Source organism: Trichoplusia ni, chromosome 22 (assembly GCF_003590095.1).
Source record: "Trichoplusia ni isolate ovarian cell line Hi5 chromosome 22, tn1, whole genome shotgun sequence".
Classification (NCBI taxonomy): domain Eukaryota; kingdom Metazoa; phylum Arthropoda; class Insecta; order Lepidoptera; family Noctuidae; genus Trichoplusia; species Trichoplusia ni.
Window position 1 is genome coordinate 4,003,997 of NC_039499.1, and position 19,313 is coordinate 4,023,309.

General features: G+C 37.9%; 1 protein-coding gene across 8 annotated transcripts in view; it reads left to right on the top strand.

The window, feature by feature from the left end:
* The window catches only part of LOC113504550 (microtubule-associated serine/threonine-protein kinase 4-like), a 135,879-nt gene that overhangs the window by 69,266 nt on the left and 47,300 nt on the right, over positions 1-19,313 (top strand). For 3 of the 8 annotated variants that reach the window (XM_026886896.1, XM_026886902.1, XM_026886897.1), the window contains exons 2-9: positions 15,046-15,225; positions 15,725-15,988; positions 16,218-16,462; positions 16,535-17,086; positions 17,430-17,641; positions 17,968-18,072; positions 18,243-18,323; positions 19,026-19,205. In XM_026886896.1, coding sequence (XP_026742697.1) covers positions 15,046-15,225; positions 15,725-15,988; positions 16,218-16,462; positions 16,535-17,086; positions 17,430-17,641; positions 17,968-18,072; positions 18,243-18,323; positions 19,026-19,205 — 1,819 coding nt within the window. The remainder of the gene's footprint in view (positions 1-15,045; positions 15,226-15,724; positions 15,989-16,217; positions 16,463-16,534; positions 17,087-17,429; positions 17,642-17,967; positions 18,073-18,242; positions 18,324-19,025; positions 19,206-19,313) is intronic. The other 5 variants (XM_026886903.1, XM_026886904.1, XM_026886898.1 and 2 more) reach the window with 4 other exon arrangements.

Sequence of the window (19,313 nt, forward strand, 5' to 3'; positions counted from 1 at the left end):
GCCCTATTCCTGATTTACGACGTACATGCTACCATGCAAAGTATTGCGTAACTCCAATCAACAATTAGCGTTAGGCAAGGGCAACAAGCTGCCCTTTCGACAGCCGCACCCGATTTCGAAATTAGACAACACATTGGTATCAGAAACTAATGTGTTTTGTATTTTAGGTTTATTGTTAACAAATATACAGTATAGTCGTATTATTATTAGCAAGCTTCAAATATTTCAACGACCCTATTTCACCGTGCGTAGAGTTCATTTTCGTTATTGCATCACTGTCAATAATCAATGTTGAATGATCATACCCGCTGATATCTTCTGTAAAATATTGAAAACGGAACTGCTGTTATTCGCGGCTAATTATTAATTATTTACAATTATTTTGTATTCATAAATGTACACAATAATAATGATTGATTTTTCCTTGTTTCAGGTATTGATTGGCATTGATTCGTCCATTACTCTTTCCTCCATGGGTCACGTAAAGCAAACATAACAATTATTATTAAGCACTTAAACGCGTTATGATTATTAGTTGTTTATTTAAGTTTCATTCTTCTAAACAACGCTCTCTTTAGTCCTTGGTAACATTGTAAAATCTGTTAAATTGTAGCTATCTATTTGATGATTCATAACTTGAGAATATTAATGAAACTTACAGCTAGCAATGGGCATTTGCATTAGGTTTAATCGTTTACAGATAGCTAAACTTTCTCTAGGAACTAATGTTTGTTATTACGAAATAAACCGACTTAGAAAATATTTGAAACTTCCGCTAATAGTTCAGTCGCTAACCTCCGATCATTTAGATATAGAGTAATTTTAAGGATGCTCTCAAATATCAATCCGTTGCAATTTTACAGTTTAAGATGAAAGAGACAAAAAGACTTAACGATGACTTATTCAGTCACGTTCCATAATACTTCAGCACGTATAGGCGTAATAATTGGCAACTGAATGTTCCAAATAGTTCTGTGACTCGGAGTCGGTAGTTCGGTGGTATTTCGAGAACTTTTACGACTTCGGTATTGATTCCAAGTGGCTATGCCGAATGAGTTCCGTTACACTCCTATACACGTAGACGTCTATGACTCTCGCTATGCGGAAATTGTTAAACCCTTTGATAACATTTGGTTTTGAATTGTTCGTATTTATGGAGTAGACAAATTTAGCTTCGGATCAAACAAAGAGGGATTTCGATGAGAGTGGATTGGAGCTATAACCTTATACCGATTATGCATCGAGGACAATTTAATATGTCACTAATTTCTTTACTTACAAAAAATAGGATTATAGGACCATTCGTTTTTACATGGTGTCTCTTTACGATTCAGTTACATGTACAATTTTAATGAAGTGCTACTTTTACATTTAACATTAAAATACATTTTAATAACACCAGCCATAAAACGATCGTAAACTGATCAATCATGTGCACGCAAAGAAAACATCGTAAAATGTAAAAATATTTACAATTACATTCTCTCCCTAACAAACAACAAGACATTGCTAGGCTCCAAAATTAATTCAAGCGAGATTATTGTATGAATATGTTTATAGAGGAATTTGGAGTTTTGTCTATTGATACCAAAGAGATTGTATTGAATTACTAGTCGCGGGCTTTTACGCGTCTAAAGATTCAGACGTTTACCAAAGCCCCGTATATTTACGATCGCGCTAATATTATTTATGTGTGTCAACTCGTTCTATTTTCGTGATGAGCGCTGCGCCCGCGCAGTGCACGCTGCTTCCAGCGGCTCCCCCGACGCGACGTGATTCATTGCCGGGAAGTCGTAGGGCTTTCGCGAACGCTTCAGCTATAAAAGTCCTAATGATTGTTAAATACTGACTTATAGTAAAGGGTGAATTATGTAATACATGAACAATGGCGCTTCTGACAACATTGAGTGTAAATTTCCTCTTCTCGAAATGTTATTGTAAATTTAAATGATTGATTTGAAAACATTCTTCCTCATTTGTTTAAAAATAACTTTTTATGTTTCTCCATACATTGAATTTCATGCAAAATAGCTGGTCCGGATTTTTTTTCCGTTCGACAGCCCTCGCCATTAGGCGAATAGGTAAATCTTAACGAAGCAAGTAGTGGTATCATGGCTGCAGTTTATCACACACGCGGGCTATCTGCGAGTCCATCATATCCAGGAGTTGGCTGTAGGAGACGCCTAATTGATGCTATGTCATTTATAAGTCGCCGGCCGTCAATTTATAGTTGAATATCGTCGCGTAATGGTGGTCGCGCAAATGTGAATGTAGATTGATGAAATTAGAGGGATAGAACTGGAATAGATGGAAACTGTTTATGTAATCCTGGATTTTGTAGAGATGTATAACTTCGTAAAATAATTCGAGATAGATATGTTAAATTTTGCGAAAGGGCAAGAGATAGAATAGAATGGCATGAAATTCAAGTTCATGATAATGATGATGCAATAGATTATAATAGATAAGATTTAATAAATATTTTTATATCAATATTTCATACTTCATTATTTCCGATGACACTTACCAATATGCAGAAGAGTAAATTAGAACTGGCAAGTACGTCTACCTTACTTCGATAAGTTCAAACAAAAAATTGTTTGACAAACCATTTATCAACTAAATATTCTCGGAATCAAAACTCGAGCTCAACACAGAAACAAAAGACTGATGCCCTGTTCCATAATAAGTTTAGTTAGACATGTATTGTCCTTCAACAAGTTATTACCCGTAGAAAGTGTATCGGCTGCCAAAAGATCATAAATCACGGTGATTGACACATAGTGACGAAACTCCACGCACCGGGCACCGGTCGAAATATATAATTTATTCATTCCTTATGTATTAGAGGGCAACGAACTATATATCTTTATCTCCAGGCTTCGCTTGTAATGATGATTAATACAATTTGACAATTTAGGTCTTTTCCGTGTCAAAATAGTTTAAGGCGGTTTAAATCCTACTCTCGCTGTTAGTACGGTTTTGACATTTTTATCAATTTATAGTTTGTGTTATATAGTACAAATAAAAGCGTAAGTTCCGAAGCACATTAACGAAGGCTAGCATTAAATAACGATCAAATTTGAAGAACGACTGTTTTCTATAAAACTTTATCGAGGGATCGCTAGCACGCGACGGGTTACATAAAATTTTGTCTGTTTAGATTTTGAACAATTCCATAGCGTTCATTAGCAGGTGGCTGTCGAGGTAATGAGAGGCAGTCACACCAAGCGGACATTACCGCCATTATGCCATTATCGGCAAGCAATGAATGAAAACGAAAGTTTCCGTTTGCTCAACCGCTTTTGCATGAACTTAACAAGTGTTTGTTATTGCCGTGTAATTGTAGCTCTGATGGTAGTATAATCGACCTGTCTGAGGTTTTCATCGAACGAGAAATGCTCTTTCACTTGCCGATTATGTTTTTGTTGGACACGAAGGTATAATATCAGTGAAAAGCTATGTATACCTTTTGTACAAAACCTGTTGATTTCGCTTTTATTGTTACAAATATCATTTTTTGGAACAAATGGAAAACTAGATCGGGGTTTTGCGAATAAGTCATTTTTGTTTATTTTATTCACACTGCAACTAATAATATTCTTCGTAAAATAAACATGACGAAATTAGGTAGGCACTTTACCTTCATAATATATAATTCACGACTATCAAACACGCAATACAGGCATCCTTGAAAGTGTCATACAATCTTACGCACCACAATTTAGTTTCACGTTGAAACGAGGTGGTCTGAGCAAACATCCCATACCCGAGTCATTACCCAGTAGGCCGTCTACCACGACGTCTTGAAGCAATATTATGGCAGGTGTGTAAAAGAGACACCACTCTCCGTGTAGTGCGCTGTCACGCTCCCCCAACTGCGATCGTTCTGTAGGAAGGTCGTGGTACCTCCTCCCTCCCTCAAGGCATTATGGATAATTTGCCCATGCCGTGAAATTGCGGTCTCGCTTGCGTGACGTGATACCCACGGACGGACTAATGTGATGTGTTCTTGTGACATTGACGGTACTAACGTGCACCACATACACCATGTAGGTTTTTGTTTTGTGTAAAGTTAGTTTAGTTGTTTATTAAAGAATTGCATTAAAATGACAACTTTACCTTGAATGTGTTGTAGAGTTTAATGATGATCTTCTCCACAGCACTTAGGGCGAGCGATGCAGGATGCGGTCTATTGATGTTTTTATGACGTTTAAAAAGTGTTTTTATTACATGAATTTTGATTTTGAACGAATAAAGTAATGATTTAAGAACTTACAGCGGTAACATTTGAAATATTGCAGTTTAATATCGACACCTAAATTACTATACAACTTTAAATAATACGCATTATATTGTAGCAATCATTATTTATTTACGTGGAAACCGTGAAAAACGGTTACGAATCGATTTTTATAGCTGAATGGCGTTTAATGTCATTAAAACGTTAATGGACCAATAATGTGAGAGTAGAATGCGTTCACTTCACGTGATTGGTTAAAATCGAAAGTTAGCCGTTGATTGTAGGCTGATAATTTTTTCAAGATAGTCATAATTATGTTGTTTCATAGTACGAAAATGAGCTATTACGATTATTCAAGCAGTCAGCAGTTTTTTACGGTTATTTTCGTGATATACTAATACACTTGAGTAAACTGTTGTATCATTTAATAGCATTTAATGCCTGTATACATTCTAATGGAATACTTCTGTTAAAAAAGGAATTCACATAATTTTGAAATGAAGTCCACAAACGTCTTAATTAACGAGAACGGACTGTCAAGTGCAAAGTCCTGCGCCATTACGTGTACATTTGCAGTTGTACATAAAAGTGAACCGATTAATATAATGTCACTGTCAATTCCCTTTCCGTAATTAAGCTTTACTTAAAACATAACTGTTAGCAGTACATAAGCCGCGGAACATCCTGTCTTATAAATCGTACTCAGATCAAGTTGCAAATTAATGTATTGAGTATTTACATAGGATTTATGGCTTGGAAGCCTACCACCAAGATTCTAAGTAACTTTGTAAATGTGGGAGCGAGATGGCGCTATACGACTTGTAGGGCGCTGTCTCGCTCTAACAACTACTGCAACCTCTTTCAGAAATATATTGGTAGGGTCTAGTGAACTGTCTGGTAGTATTGGTAGGCGACTCTTTATCGTACGAAACGCTAATCAATAACGTGCTATGGCATAATCACTGGTACATTAGCACGATTGATTTAAAACCGGGAAATGGACAACATTTCAATGTCCAGGAAACATTTAGTTCCTTTAATTAGAAGCCGTTGGTTTAATTTTAGAAGGTTACCTTGATTTTAATGCATTGCTTTTTTTTGTCGTCTACCTAGAATCATCTGAACGGGTCAGACGGGTCATTGCGGGTCAGACCAAATAAAAGGTCCGATATATATTTTTCCGATACTTTATTTGGAGGTGTCGTATTTAATTGCAGATTGAATATTTTGAATTGGGCTATAATTTTAATTATTACGAATAAATTCCTATTATTGAAAAATTACAACATATTAACCTTGATCTTCAAATTTACGTTTTTGGGGAAAACTTGGTTTTTTCTGGGACAGTCATTATTTTTACACCCTGACTCATAGTCAATAAAAAAACATTATCGCCGGAAAACTTAAGACACCAACGTGTAAAACAAGTGAACAGTGTCCGTTACATTGTTTTATTTCATCTGAGCCAACCAAGACATGCAAATGTCACGTTTCCTGATTAACTAAATGGTGCAAAACGTGACATTTAACTAGAATGTTTTACGAGAATATTATGTGTGGCGCCGTTAAAATTAAGTGGGGCATTACTATTAGGACTGTGAAGGTGATGATATTAAGAATTATAATTTACACAGGTAAGAAAAAATATCCAGATGATCCTCAGTCAGCCGAGTAACGTTTTGAGCCTTTAGTGTCCCACTTCCACACTTCCTTATCCCCGTCTACTTTTTGCTCTGTCCGACAGGATCCATAATTGAACTGTAAACTTAATTGACCACCTACGGTATGCAATAAAGAATTGGATTTGAATTAAAAGTTTGAACTAGACGTCGCGATATGCGTTCATATCATCTCGATTCATTTCCAATAATCCCAAATTTGAAACGTCTAAGTTATAAATTTATAATTGCTTGACCAACGGCACAAACAATCAGAATTTAAATTGACCTCAAGTAACTTCAGCATACCTTTAAACCTTCGGCTTACCTAATACGTCGCAATGTCCGACGATTACAATTCGCCAACTAGTATTAGATCACGTATCACCATGGCAACAGCACAGCTGTACATTTGGCCGGCATTGTTACGAGAGCCAGCGCGTCGCCGCCGCCCACCCATCTGTGCAGCACCGTATAAGGCAGGCGGGTTAGTCGACAGCAACCTTCATAATATCCATCGCTATATTGTTCACCGCGACCTTCCTTAATTACCGATACTTTCGAACTCAACCCGTCTCCGCTAATAGGGTCTGAGTGACCTCACGGTTTTGCCCTGATTTACTTTGATCGTTAATTGGCCGCCCGTATCGGTTTTATATTAAAATTTCATTGAGAACCATGCGTTACGTAAGCTTTATTTTAATAAAACCATTTATCCCTATTTAGTGCTGCGTGAATGAAATCATGTTCGAATTATTTATAGTGTTATTAATTTAGTCATTAATTCCGTTCGTTTTGAAAACAACGTCGTCATTACGTCTGTCACTTCTAACTTTTACTTGTTGCTTAACTTATGTTTTATGAGCCAATTAACTGTCTGAGCAGTTAATGTGAGAACTTACCACACAAGATAACTTATGTTGCTCCACTATTCTTTGTTATTTTTAAACTGAATATTTCATGGACACCTACATACTTTATCAAAGTTTTGTCCACTTGTTTTTCTCACATATTTTAAGCCGTACATAGTAGGTTTCCTTTGATCTTTTTATTATGTTGTCCATTACGCCTTGCTTTAAATCTTCCTCTGTCGTTTAAAGCTCGGTCCGAGCATAAAGCATTTCTTGAAGAAACATTTTGCACAAACCCCGTATCTCTATAATTCTCTTTGATTTATGGAACAGCAAAGCCTTTAAGTAGATTTTATTGATATTTCTTATTAATCCTGTCGCAGAACAATTTGAGGTCTGCATAAACTTATGCAAATTGGTTTATGAATCAGAGACCCGTCTTGCAATCAAGTCCATTCACTTTTTGTTTTCAGTTCCAGTCTTGGACAGCCGTGAATGTTTTTTTTTATAAATAATTATGTTTTAATATAGTTATCAATGGAAGGAAGTGTAGCGTAAACTTGACAGTTACCTATTTTTTTACATATTCAATTAATTAAGCTTGTCGGTAAATGTTTAACGTCGTTTGTGAGTATATCATGATATCGTGCACCAGTCACTTAAAAACTTACTTAAATTAGTATCGCCCCATATTTGGTTACTTATTATATTTGAGTTAATTTATTAAATTTTATTCGTCACGCTCTCAGCGAAATCATTATAAAATTGCCTTGCTTGTAAATTTTTACGGTTTTCAATAAAATGAGGTTTTCGATTTGATGTTTTGCCTGACGGGTTGAGCACTCCTCAAACATAAATAGATTGTCGAAGTATCTATATGAGTAAAAAGAAATAAAAAGATTTCATAACTAGGTATTTGACAATGTGATGGTCTAATTACGCGTAATTCAGCGATTACCTATTTGAAATTGGCAAATAATAAAGGACTCCTTTCCAGTCTTAAATTAGTCTGTTGATCACATTAAATTGTTAAGAAAAATGACGTTTGATTAAACTTCTAGCAACGATAATGTCTTTTAATGATAGCAGGTTACGTCGATAATGGGTGTCGTTGACTTGACTAATCAAGTACGAGTCCCAAGTAAAAGTGTAGTGAGATCCAATTATGATACATAATGATCGACTAGATAAGAAAACCTCCTTGATAATATATCTGAATCTGGATCGAGTTTAGAATGATGAGTATAACGACTGGTTCTCTTGTCAGTTGCAGATATGAATGAACCAGAAATAGATTGAAAGGAGATTCTAACGGAAGTTACGCTGATTGGGTTTATGAAAGGTTTATATTTAGCATTGCGTAGTGTATAAAAACCTTTTTGGTTAAAATGTTATTCGAAGATGCTTTTAACGAATAACCTCTTCTTCTTGATACCGTAATGGCCTAGGTAAATTTCGTTTCAGACAAAGTACTGACATACACTTTTTGCAATTCTATATATTTTATAATAAATACATTTAGCTTTGTATCCAAGCAGCTTATAAATAATAATATCAGTAATGTAAGATCTTAAATGAATAATGTCAACATTGATTGGTGATTCTTAGAAACCTTTCTCTGATGTTCGCTGTAATAGAGTCTGACGCTACCAGTTTCCAGCCATCAATCTTAATGGGAGACTTTTCTTTTAGGGCTGTGCCACACATGTCTAGTACTAGTAGTATTATGTCTAATTGTAGTAAAATTCTTCTTCCTGATGTTGTTGATGGTGGCTGGTGACAGAGCTTAAGCTTTTAGACATCTGACGTAACTTTACACACCATTGAAAACTTTTTTTTATGATAGTTTGTAATAGGCCCATAAATTCTTTAAAACATTGGTGCTTTCCAAGATTGAAACCTTTAACTTGGAAGTCTAATTTTAGTTTCTTTTTTCCCGTAGGCTATGCCAGCAATATACTATATACTTGAATGTAAAAGTAAAACAAATGATGCGGCAAGGAGCCCTTGGGGCTTAGACAAAGTAACATCGCTTTGTAGCGAAACGATACCGAATTTCGACATCGTCTGTGAGATAACGACAATCATTTCCTAGCCAATGTAACTCTGTTGTCGTGATCGTTGTGACGAATCGAACATTCGTTAAAAACAGAAATATTGTTTATGGTATCGAACATTTTGCTGTCACCGTTGTCCGCGCAGTTTCATTTTACATAAACAGTTTCAATGAAGTTTGTTAACCATGCAGTTTTATATTATGATTAGATTTGTTTGATTATAAGATTTATTTGATAGGATAAGAATAATATTCTTTTCTATTAAAAAAATGTAATGTGTGTGTGTACTAGTGCACAAAGGTAATAAGTGAAACTTCTTTATGACCTTATTTTTCGAAAAAATATTTAAGTAGGTACCATCTATATCCAACTCTATATAAATTGGTTAAATAAAGTTAAATTAGAGAACGTTTACCAAAAGGCTTTTATTATTCATATTCATGAGTACAAATAATGCAAATTTAATAATATAAAAAATAAATTTTGTCTTATTTTATTGAGTATTAAATATTTTAGAAAAATTAATACCATAATCATACCCAAGTATTAGAAAAAGAGATTTAATTACTTACTTTTTTTAGAAATAAATAATTAATATAAATATTTAATATATTACTATCGAAACGATCCGACAAGATCCACCTCCCAACGCAATAATAATCTGAAAAAACGATTGAACCTTCTTTCAAAAAATAAAAATGACGGCTCGACTCCGTTTGCAAGGAAAAAACTTATATATACGTAAACACTTCACATCTAAAATCAGCTGTTCAATGAAATCCGGCCATCTTGTATGGATAACTACAACGTTTGAACGTTCGTTTCGTTATCTTTTCTGTCGATCACGATCGCGACAATAACGAACACCGAAAGTGCTGCTTGTCTACGCATTTGTATGGAACAAACGCGATGACGATTCGTTTCGTTATGATTTCGTTATGAATTATTACATTGTCTACCAACTTGCGATAACGATGACGATTGACCACGTGATTTAACGCGGCTTATGTCAATCCCATACAGTTGAGTCTTGTCGAACTTCGTTATCGTTTTTAAATTGTTACTTTGTCTAAGCCCCCTTGTCTTGTAGTTGATCTGTTCAACACTGTCTCGTCAACTTCGCCTTTACAACAGTTTTATGAAGCATCTAGATAGTACGATGGTATCCCGTGGGGAGTCGCAAACAATGGTACGGCAACGAGTATAACCAGTGTTCCAGAAAACTGTCTGTTACTTTTTTTCTATGTAAGTCTTTACAATTGTAACGCAGCAAGACAGCTACGCTTCATGTCGTGTCGCTTTTACCATAGGTTTATGAAATAGTCTAGACATAATCGTATTAGGGCTACTACGATTAATTTTTACAATATTAACTATATAAGAGCAATGTCAGCAAATCGCTCAGTGCAGTACATTATATGTAAGAGTCAGTCAATGAACAGTCAAGGTAAAACAATAGAAAAACATCATTATTTAGGTATTGTTTGTTATATGCCGTAGAATTCGTTATGTTAAGATTTTATATTCCTTTATAATAGAAAAGAATGATGCAATACTCAAGCACGAAATGCATCTCTTATCTCAAGTCTTGAGCTTATCACAAAATGGATCTGTTCCCGACCGTCTCGTAACTTGTTACTGAAATAGATCAAATATTTGAAATGTTTCGTTATTGCCAATTTGCTTCGGACAAGTTGTTTGTCAATTCACAGCAGGAATGTGACTTGTTGTTTCTTAGACTAAAAATAAACATTCCCGGAATGTTTATTTGTGAGTATGAAGTTAGTGTTCGTCGAAAATGGCGGGAACTTTATGTTACTCATTGCCTAGAATAGGCAAGTTTCTTGTCAATGCACTTACTACAGCGCTCGAAAGATTCAGACACTTAACTTATATGGAAACTGTTGTGCAAACATTTCTAATGAATTTTATTTATTTTTAATTATTTAAATTTTTATAGTACGCTACTGAAACGCATTTTAACTTTAACACCTACAGGGCTTGCTGGTTTGTCAGCCACAGCTGTAGAGTTATCAGTACCCTAATACAAATCTTAACATGAGCCATTTTAGTATTCCAAACAAATAAAGTACCTACTAAAAATCAAGAAAATCAGACATGAAAAAAAGCCACAAAAAGCTGTATTGTTACTACAAACTCTCTACTAATTTTATACTACACTCCATCAAAAAAGCCCTTTTATCTTTGCTTACACGAAGGTATACAGTGTAAATAATAATTTACGTAGATAAACTGTTTACAACGAAAGTGGTTCCGATCGGTCGGCCGAGCACACACTACGGGCCACAATCACGGAGCAAGCGCACCTTTAAAGGTGATCGCAGACTTGAGCTGGTAACAATCCGCTATTTATTTATCCAATCTACTAATATAATAATCAGGCAAAGTTTGTGACGTTTTGCGTTTATATTTGTATTTAGGCTCTAGTGACACAAATTTAAAGCCATGTTATTTGTGACTGTCATGGACGATATATTATCCTTAAAGGTACCGCTTGAGGAATAGGTAGGCGCGGTTCAGCCTGCAACCGCTGTACTAACCTACCAACAAAAAAAAATGTCTACGTTATCGATTTACATAAAGAATATTGTTTAAACAACAAAAAGACACAACAAACTTCAAATAAAAAAACTACTAAGAATTGAAAAAAAAGACGTTTTTAACGTCTTTTATTTTAATTCTTTTTCAATGCGATAACTCAGGCGCCAGCGGCGCGTGCGATGCAACCAAGTCTGCGTTCACCTTAACACCAGACATTCGCTAATCGTAAATATTTACACCGCTCAATATTGTGCGATTAGTTTTTACGACGACCATTAGGGATGTCGCGCACGGTATTACACTTTTATTGCACGACTTTTAATTTTATAACTACGACACTTTATTACTTGTCTGCCTATACTACTTTTTAAGATAAACTAACTATATTTCCTCAATAAGTGATGGTTGTACGGGAGTATTTATAAATAGCTCTAGGATACCTGTAAATTTACTAAGACTTAAGTAGTTGGCAATAATCGTAAAAACTGCGAACATTAATGAAATTAGTTAAATGGTCTTTTAGTGGGTATTTTGCATTAAATGTCTATCCCTAGGACATTACGCTCTCACAGTTACATTACTTAACATAATTATCTAGTATTTTACATAATTATTGCAAATTCATGTAGAAAGGGGAGTCTCGTGATCAAATCTAAGCGATTTTATAGTTTTGCTTAGTCTTTACGTTACTTTCACATCCATTGCGTTTTATTATCCTTTTATCTAAATTTAGTTCAATTTAATTTACTATTATCATCTTCATAGACTTGCAATTGCTTTCCAATGTTTGTATTTGTGTAATAACTAACACCTTGCATATCAAGAAAAAGTGGCCAAGTGTTGGTCGGACTATACAGAGGTTTCAGAGGGTCAAATAAATTTGTATCTATCCCCTCTCAAATTTATTTGTCACCTTTACTTAAGTATTAAAGCGTCAATATAAATTCATTTTCGCGCTATTTTTACTGTTCCCTTTTTACCTTACGGGTTCGAAATCCTAAAAAAAGTTGATACAAATAAGAATAACACTGTCATAGGTTGTGAAGGTTATTATTTGTACACACATACACATACAAATCAATCATTAACACACAAACTCACACCACACAAGATACTTTCATACATAAAACACAAGATACAAATTGCAGGTCAAATTGTATAGGCAGCCCTACATGCTACACTAATAGTGCAACACGTATTGGCTCCCGTCGGACTATGATTAATGACGTTATGGGTATTACTCGTGCCTCGACAGAATATCATAGGAGCTTTCGTCACAGGTCAGGGGCCTTCAGTTAACGTGTCGCCGGGTTAATGGGAATTAAGAGAAATGATTTGATTACTTTCAAGAGAATGTTTTTATGTAGCTGTCTATTGTAAGATTAACAAGTACTGTATAATTAATACTGGCTAATAAAGGCACAACTTTTAAACTCTAAACCTTCTTACAGCAAAACTACCAATACTAGGGATTTGATCAAGAATAAGTCGTCCCGAGCTAAAAAGTCATCTAAAAGTGATAAAATATCCTATTTGCAGAATAAATGATTTCATTTAAATGCATCTTAAAAATAAGATGAAAGAAAATATCAGGGATTAAAACAAGGACCTTTCAAACTTGAAAAAGCCCTATAAAACCGGAAGAGTCGTCACAATCCTAGTCAGACGAGGTCTCCCCTTTTTGTAATTTAAAACCCACCGATAACTGCTTAAGTTTGAACAGATTTATTTTTTTCATTAGAAGCTTACATGGATGCACTAAGAAATAAATTTATCTTTCATACTTTGTGACCATTTTATGTCTGAAGTACAGGCTAAAGAACTGGTCCAACTTATCAGAGTTATTAAAATTGAAACGAAGAAGAAACATGAACATCTAACCTGCGTTCACTTATTAATATTAAATACCCTATTAGCATTAAGTAACTTAATAAATCCGGAAGGTACAGCAAAAATCAGGTTCCATCCAATGGTATACGATCCAGAACAGACTGTAATTCGAAACGCGATGCGCGACGGGGCTTCTTGCACTGACTCACGGCGACACGTGTACATTTACGTCACAATCGCTTTATTTACGGACGCACTCAACTGGAAACTGTAAAAGCAAATCATTGGGTTTGACTAGCGTGTCCTCCTTAACAACCATTTCTATTTTTTTGAAGGCGACTTACGCTTTAATATTCTTTGTCGTGTATCTTGGGGGCAAACTTTTGAGTTACATGCAGAAGATACCCTGGCTCAGAACAAGCATTCGTTAATCACACAAATGCTTTTCCAATGTGTGGATCGAACCCGTAACACTTCACGCACAGTGGCTTGGTGATATTTAAGATCTACTCGGCTATCCATGCACTGCAGTCAATTATTTGATCATCTACAATTCAAATCTTAACTGGCGTCTCATTTCTATTACGCGGTAATGTGATACGAAAACCCATTACTGATTATATTACACCCATTAAATGAATAAGCGAAGTGCTAGCTGTCGATATTAAAGCATGATTTACGTAGAAAATCCACAATGTAATCAGTGTGAGTAGGTTCTAGTAGGTTTCTCCTGGATTTGCATCATTTTCTCCACGATTATCATACAAGCGAGGTGGCAGTAACGAGGTGTGGGTCGTCATCTCCTAACGACTCGCCGGTAGCTTGCCTATTGAATTTGTTCAAGTGGGTACACGTTTCTGATGTTATGATTTATGAATGGCATACGGATTACGTTGGATTTGGGGTTACATAATTCGATTAAATAACATTGTAGATGGTTCGTTGTAGAATTTCTATAGTAGGTATGCCGCTTCAGATCCTCCTTTACTTTGGCAAATATTATAGGTCGGAAATTGGGATTACAGGTGGGAAATCATAATTGTGTCTACTACAGCATTAAATCTAGCCTTAGCCAGCCGGTAAACTTGCTATTTGTTAACACTCAAAAGTTCCATACCCTCAAAATAACACAGTGACCACAAAATTCAAAATATTCCTCTCAATATGCCTTCAAAAATTTTTCGCTGCCCATCATCGTAAAGCGTATTTGCGTCAACTAAAGATTATCAGTATGCGCCCGTAATCCTGTGTCACCCACAAGTCTGTCTCATAAATTAGTTCTGCATGTAGTGCGAGATTAAATTATGCAACGAGACCACGTTCAGAATTTAGAAACGTGTTCCCCACTAGTTTTACGTGCTATTAATATTTAAAAGTGCAAAGTGCCCACTTTAGCTCCTGTGTATGAATATAGTTTTGAATTCATGAGTTATTAAAGTGGTGCTGCGCGGCCTAGGTTATTTAAAACAGTGTGTGTAAATTATAATATTAGAAATTTACAATGATAGGTATATAAACATAAACAACAACGTTCTTGTAAAAAAATATATTATTATAAAAAATTGCTTTTCTTCCTTTTGTGTCGTCGAATGACCCATAAAATTGTCTCCTTATTATACAAGTTATCATAAGGGGTCATTAGTTTTTAAAACCATGCCCTAGCGTCATAAGTCAAATTCAGCCAGTCCAATTTCACTTCGATTATCGGGTGATATAATGTCTGCATAAAATGCATTATCTTGTGTTGCACTTACGCCGAACGTTAAGTTAATAAAAAAAATAGCCCTTTGTCAACACCTGCTCCTACATATCAGTTTTTAACAAACCCTTTTAATTTCTTCTAGCCCCAACCACTCGCCCAGGCGCCGCTGGCGCTGCCGCCGCCGACCGCCGCGCCCGCGCCGCCCGCCGCTCACGCGTCCGCTCCGCGCACCATCGTCATCCAGCGCCCCGACGCCAGGCACGGCTTCGGCTTCACGCTCAGACATCTCGTCGTGTATCCACCGGATTCCTTACAGGTGGGTGTGAGTAATCTTTCATGACCTTTTTTTATCTTTCCTATTTCGTGGCTGCTTTGTAAGTGAGAAATATTTGACCCGATATATAATCATCCGTATTCCCTTTGCTTTCTTACCTAACTACTACTTCCGGAAAACTCACAAAACTATTGAGAATCGTCTACCATATGGTCACATATTTTTATGCTTACAAAGATGCTATCGTATAGAATTACCAACCTCATGTCTACTTTGAACATAACTAAATCTTCCTGTTTATCATTATCAACAATGAGTATGTTTTGCATTCTTTGTTAAGATAATGCGTCTGACACTTCAGTGATAGTGCTTGAATTGATATCCTTAGATAAAGTTGATATGCATCAATATCTAAACAGGTTCCTTGGGTGCACTTCAGTGGAGTTCGGCGCCATCGTTTGATGCACCTTTACCAACAGAGTCCTTTCGTCGTGTTACATATAGTTTGTTTTAAATCGATTAACTTAGCTGTTGGTGCACATTTCAGGATCTGTACGAAGATGCGCGCCACCTCGCGGTGGGCGCGGTGGGCGCTCCAATGGACACGATCTTCGTAAGGTCGGTGCGGCCGGGCGGGCCGGCGGCCGCTGCCGGACTGCGCGCCGGCGACCGGGTGCTAGCCGTGAACGGCGAGCCGGTCGCTTGCGGCCGCTCCCGGGCGCCGTACGCACGGGTCGTGCAGCTAGCGCAACGGGAGCCCAGGATATTGAGGCTCACCGTCGTGCCTAGAGACCACGATTTGTTGCAAAGGGTGAGTAACTGAACTTACACAACACGTTTCTGTAAATAGGTCGTAGATTATGTAGGCACGTGTAACAAGAAAGTGCTTGTGGATTGCGTGCCTATGTATGGACGGTAACAGTAGATAATACTTTACATCGTAACATGCAGATATCGTGCAGTGAAAACTAATTAGATAATAGCTTCATTATAAATGCATTCAGTTAGAAAGTTATTAATTCGAACTTCTCTTTCCACAGTATTTCAGCGAAGCAGCTTACAATCCCGAAACAAATCAAAGGCCGTTAGACATGCCGGCGCCGGTTACGGAACATGAGTCGCGGCTGTTCGACGCCTACCGGAGGCCTAGGGCTGCTTTGCCAGCCCCACAGGCCCCGGCGAGGCATCGAGAAGACCCGGAGTACGCCAGCGTGGCCTCGCTGGCACCTTCCAGATACGACGTCTCTAGGCTCACTGGCACACCTCACTATCTATTGCAAGATGGGTAAGCTACACCTCAAAAAAATGCCGTATGCTATCGTAAAGCCTGATTAATCAATTATCCTTTTGCTTACAGTAGACGAGAATCAGACACATCTCTACCATCCTCGGCAACGGAAAGCAAAGACAGCCTCGGATCATTCGACTCGAACTCGACCCTGACCGGGCGAGAGTTGGACGACTCGATAATCCTATCGCGAATACGAAAAAGTCTCGAACAGAAGGAGGCTTTCCTCCGAAGGCCAAGTCAGCCGACGGGCTGGGTGACCCCGGACGCGCCACCCCCCATCAAACAGAAGGAGTTCTATGCCAGGCCTCAAAAAATGCAGCAACCGGCCTGGCCACCACCAGCCGTGTCCCCACCACCCACCGCATCCCCACCCCCACAGCCAGCGCCACAGAACTTAGAACGAAAAGAAGAATGTTCGGCAAGTGTCGACAGCGGCACTTTCAGTGGCTATGGTGAAGTGAACGGAACACAAAACGATAAGAGCAGACAGAAGCAGGACAAGAGTCAGTTCGTATCGACGCTGTCTAAGATACAGGAGACAGGGCCCAGCTTGATGGGCACTAATATTGGTCCGGTTAATGGTGCGACGGACGGCAAGGATGCTAATGAAGATAATAAGTAAGTGCCCTGCTAGTTACTGCAATTGAGCAATAATATAATATCTTCCGAAAATCAACATTATACCCTAAACTTCAGAAAGTTTAACTGTAGGGAAAGCGGGCATACTTTTAACAATTACCCAACCAAACCTTTGCCTACGACAAGAGAATCGAACATAGATTTAACTGCTTAAATGTAGCTTCTTCTGAATGAAGGCCAATTAAAAACTTGTCTTTAATAGATAACTTTTAGCGAAAAGACCGCCAATTGTGGTATCATATAACTATTTTTCTTTGTCCAATCCTGTACTTATATGGTGTGCAATACAAAACATTCTATAATACAGTATGTTTGGTGTCAGATACCCGGTGTCGGAGCTGCAGCTGGTGACGGCGCGCACGCGGCAGCTGGAGGAGGCGCGCGGCGGCGGCTCGCGGCGCACGGAGGCGGCGCGCAGCGAGCTGGCGCGGCTCAGCACCACGCGCCTGCAGCCCAGCGTCGCGCTGCGCAGGAAGGAGTTCGAGGGGCGCGCTGCCCGCCGGGAGGCGCGCTCGCTCGATGTGCAGCCACAAGGTACGCATTACACATACTATATCCAGAATAATAAGCGAGTAATATCGCAGTCGTATACATTTTGAAAATATTACTGGTTATCTGCAAACACTGTTGTCGACTAAAGCTTTGTGATGTATATGCATGGCGATTTAAACTCGAATGGTGCGAGACATGGTTTATTTTAAGAACCACGTAAAACCTAAATTTTTGGTCATTAAAATCCATCGAACAGCCGACTACGACAGAGATTTTTACCCGAAGGATCTTGTCCAATAAAGTAACGTCGTTTTATTTTTAAGAGTAGATATTTGTATACTAACTGGATTATGTCTGCATTGTTTCAGAATTAGATGTAGAGTCACAATTAGGCGGCAGCTTGTCAGGGAATCAGCTGATGATTACTGGCAGCAAACACTTGCATTGCCCACCACCAGATGGATATGTGCCCGGTAAGTCACCGATTGCTATACTTTGTAAGAAGAAAGCTGGATCAATTGCATTTGCAGTAATAGTCATATTTTTAAAGAAGAATTAAATACCGCATGTTATTAAGTAAGGATTTCATTGAGCTATCATCATCAAAATTAACCAACACTAGTTATTTCGCTAATTTTTGCAGAAACAGAAAAGGTTCAAATGCGAACAAGGTCAAATAGTACCGGAAGCGATGGATTACCCATTAGAAGACATCATGCCACAGGTAACCTATCTCTCATTAACTTTAGTTTCACACATCACATCACTTTACATTCAGTTCATTTAGTCACACTCAGCGCGATATGAGCGGTACTTACTAGAATAGGATGAACACATTTTAGTAGCAGACCTTATTGTAATTTGTCTTGGATATTTTTTAGAAGGTTTAGATGTGATATGAACAGTCCACAAGAGTTTCGAAACTAGCCAGTTTAGTTACAAGAACAAAAAACAAAGTTGTCTATAAACAATGTTCTAAATGTTAAAAGCTAAGTTAATCGAAGGTTTGTGAAGATTTAGCTCATACAGTGCTCTACCACGATTTCACGCAAACATTACACTTTATGGCAATAGCCACTTTCAACTCCTGAGTCTATGGCTTTGGGCTTATTGGTTGGCGATCTGCTTATTCACAATGTTACTTCAATAAAATGCTTTCGACTGGTATGTTTATTGAGAATTTGCGAACTTAAAAACTTCCGTCACTTGTGATTCTTTATATCAATCATGAATTCTTGTCTTGATGTCTATAGCCCTTTTAATATGAGAGGTTAAATAAAAGTCTTATGGGCAATATAGCCAATAGAAAAAGGAGAAGGATTTCAAAAAGCGTTTAGTTAGCAAAGTCCCCGCCGACCAATGAGATAGGGGTCGCACACACTGTACACAGCTTGGCACGCGTCTAATGGCACCGTTCCGCCCCAAGATGGCAGTCACGCGAAGCGACGAATGGGCCTGAACAAGGAACAGATGGAGGCGATGAACCGCGTGTCGCTGGGCGCAGGCGGGCCGCCGGCGGGCGCGCGCCGCCCCACGCAGCTCAGCCTGGCGCCGCAAGCCGCCGCCGCCGAGCCCTCGCCCACGCCTAGCACGCCCGCCGACTCAGGTCCCGCGAGACTCGACAACTCTTTTCGGAATGCTCTCGTCCCCTCCCTAACCTGCCTGCCGAGTTCGCCGCGATGCATGCGCAACTTAGATACGTCACAGATTCATT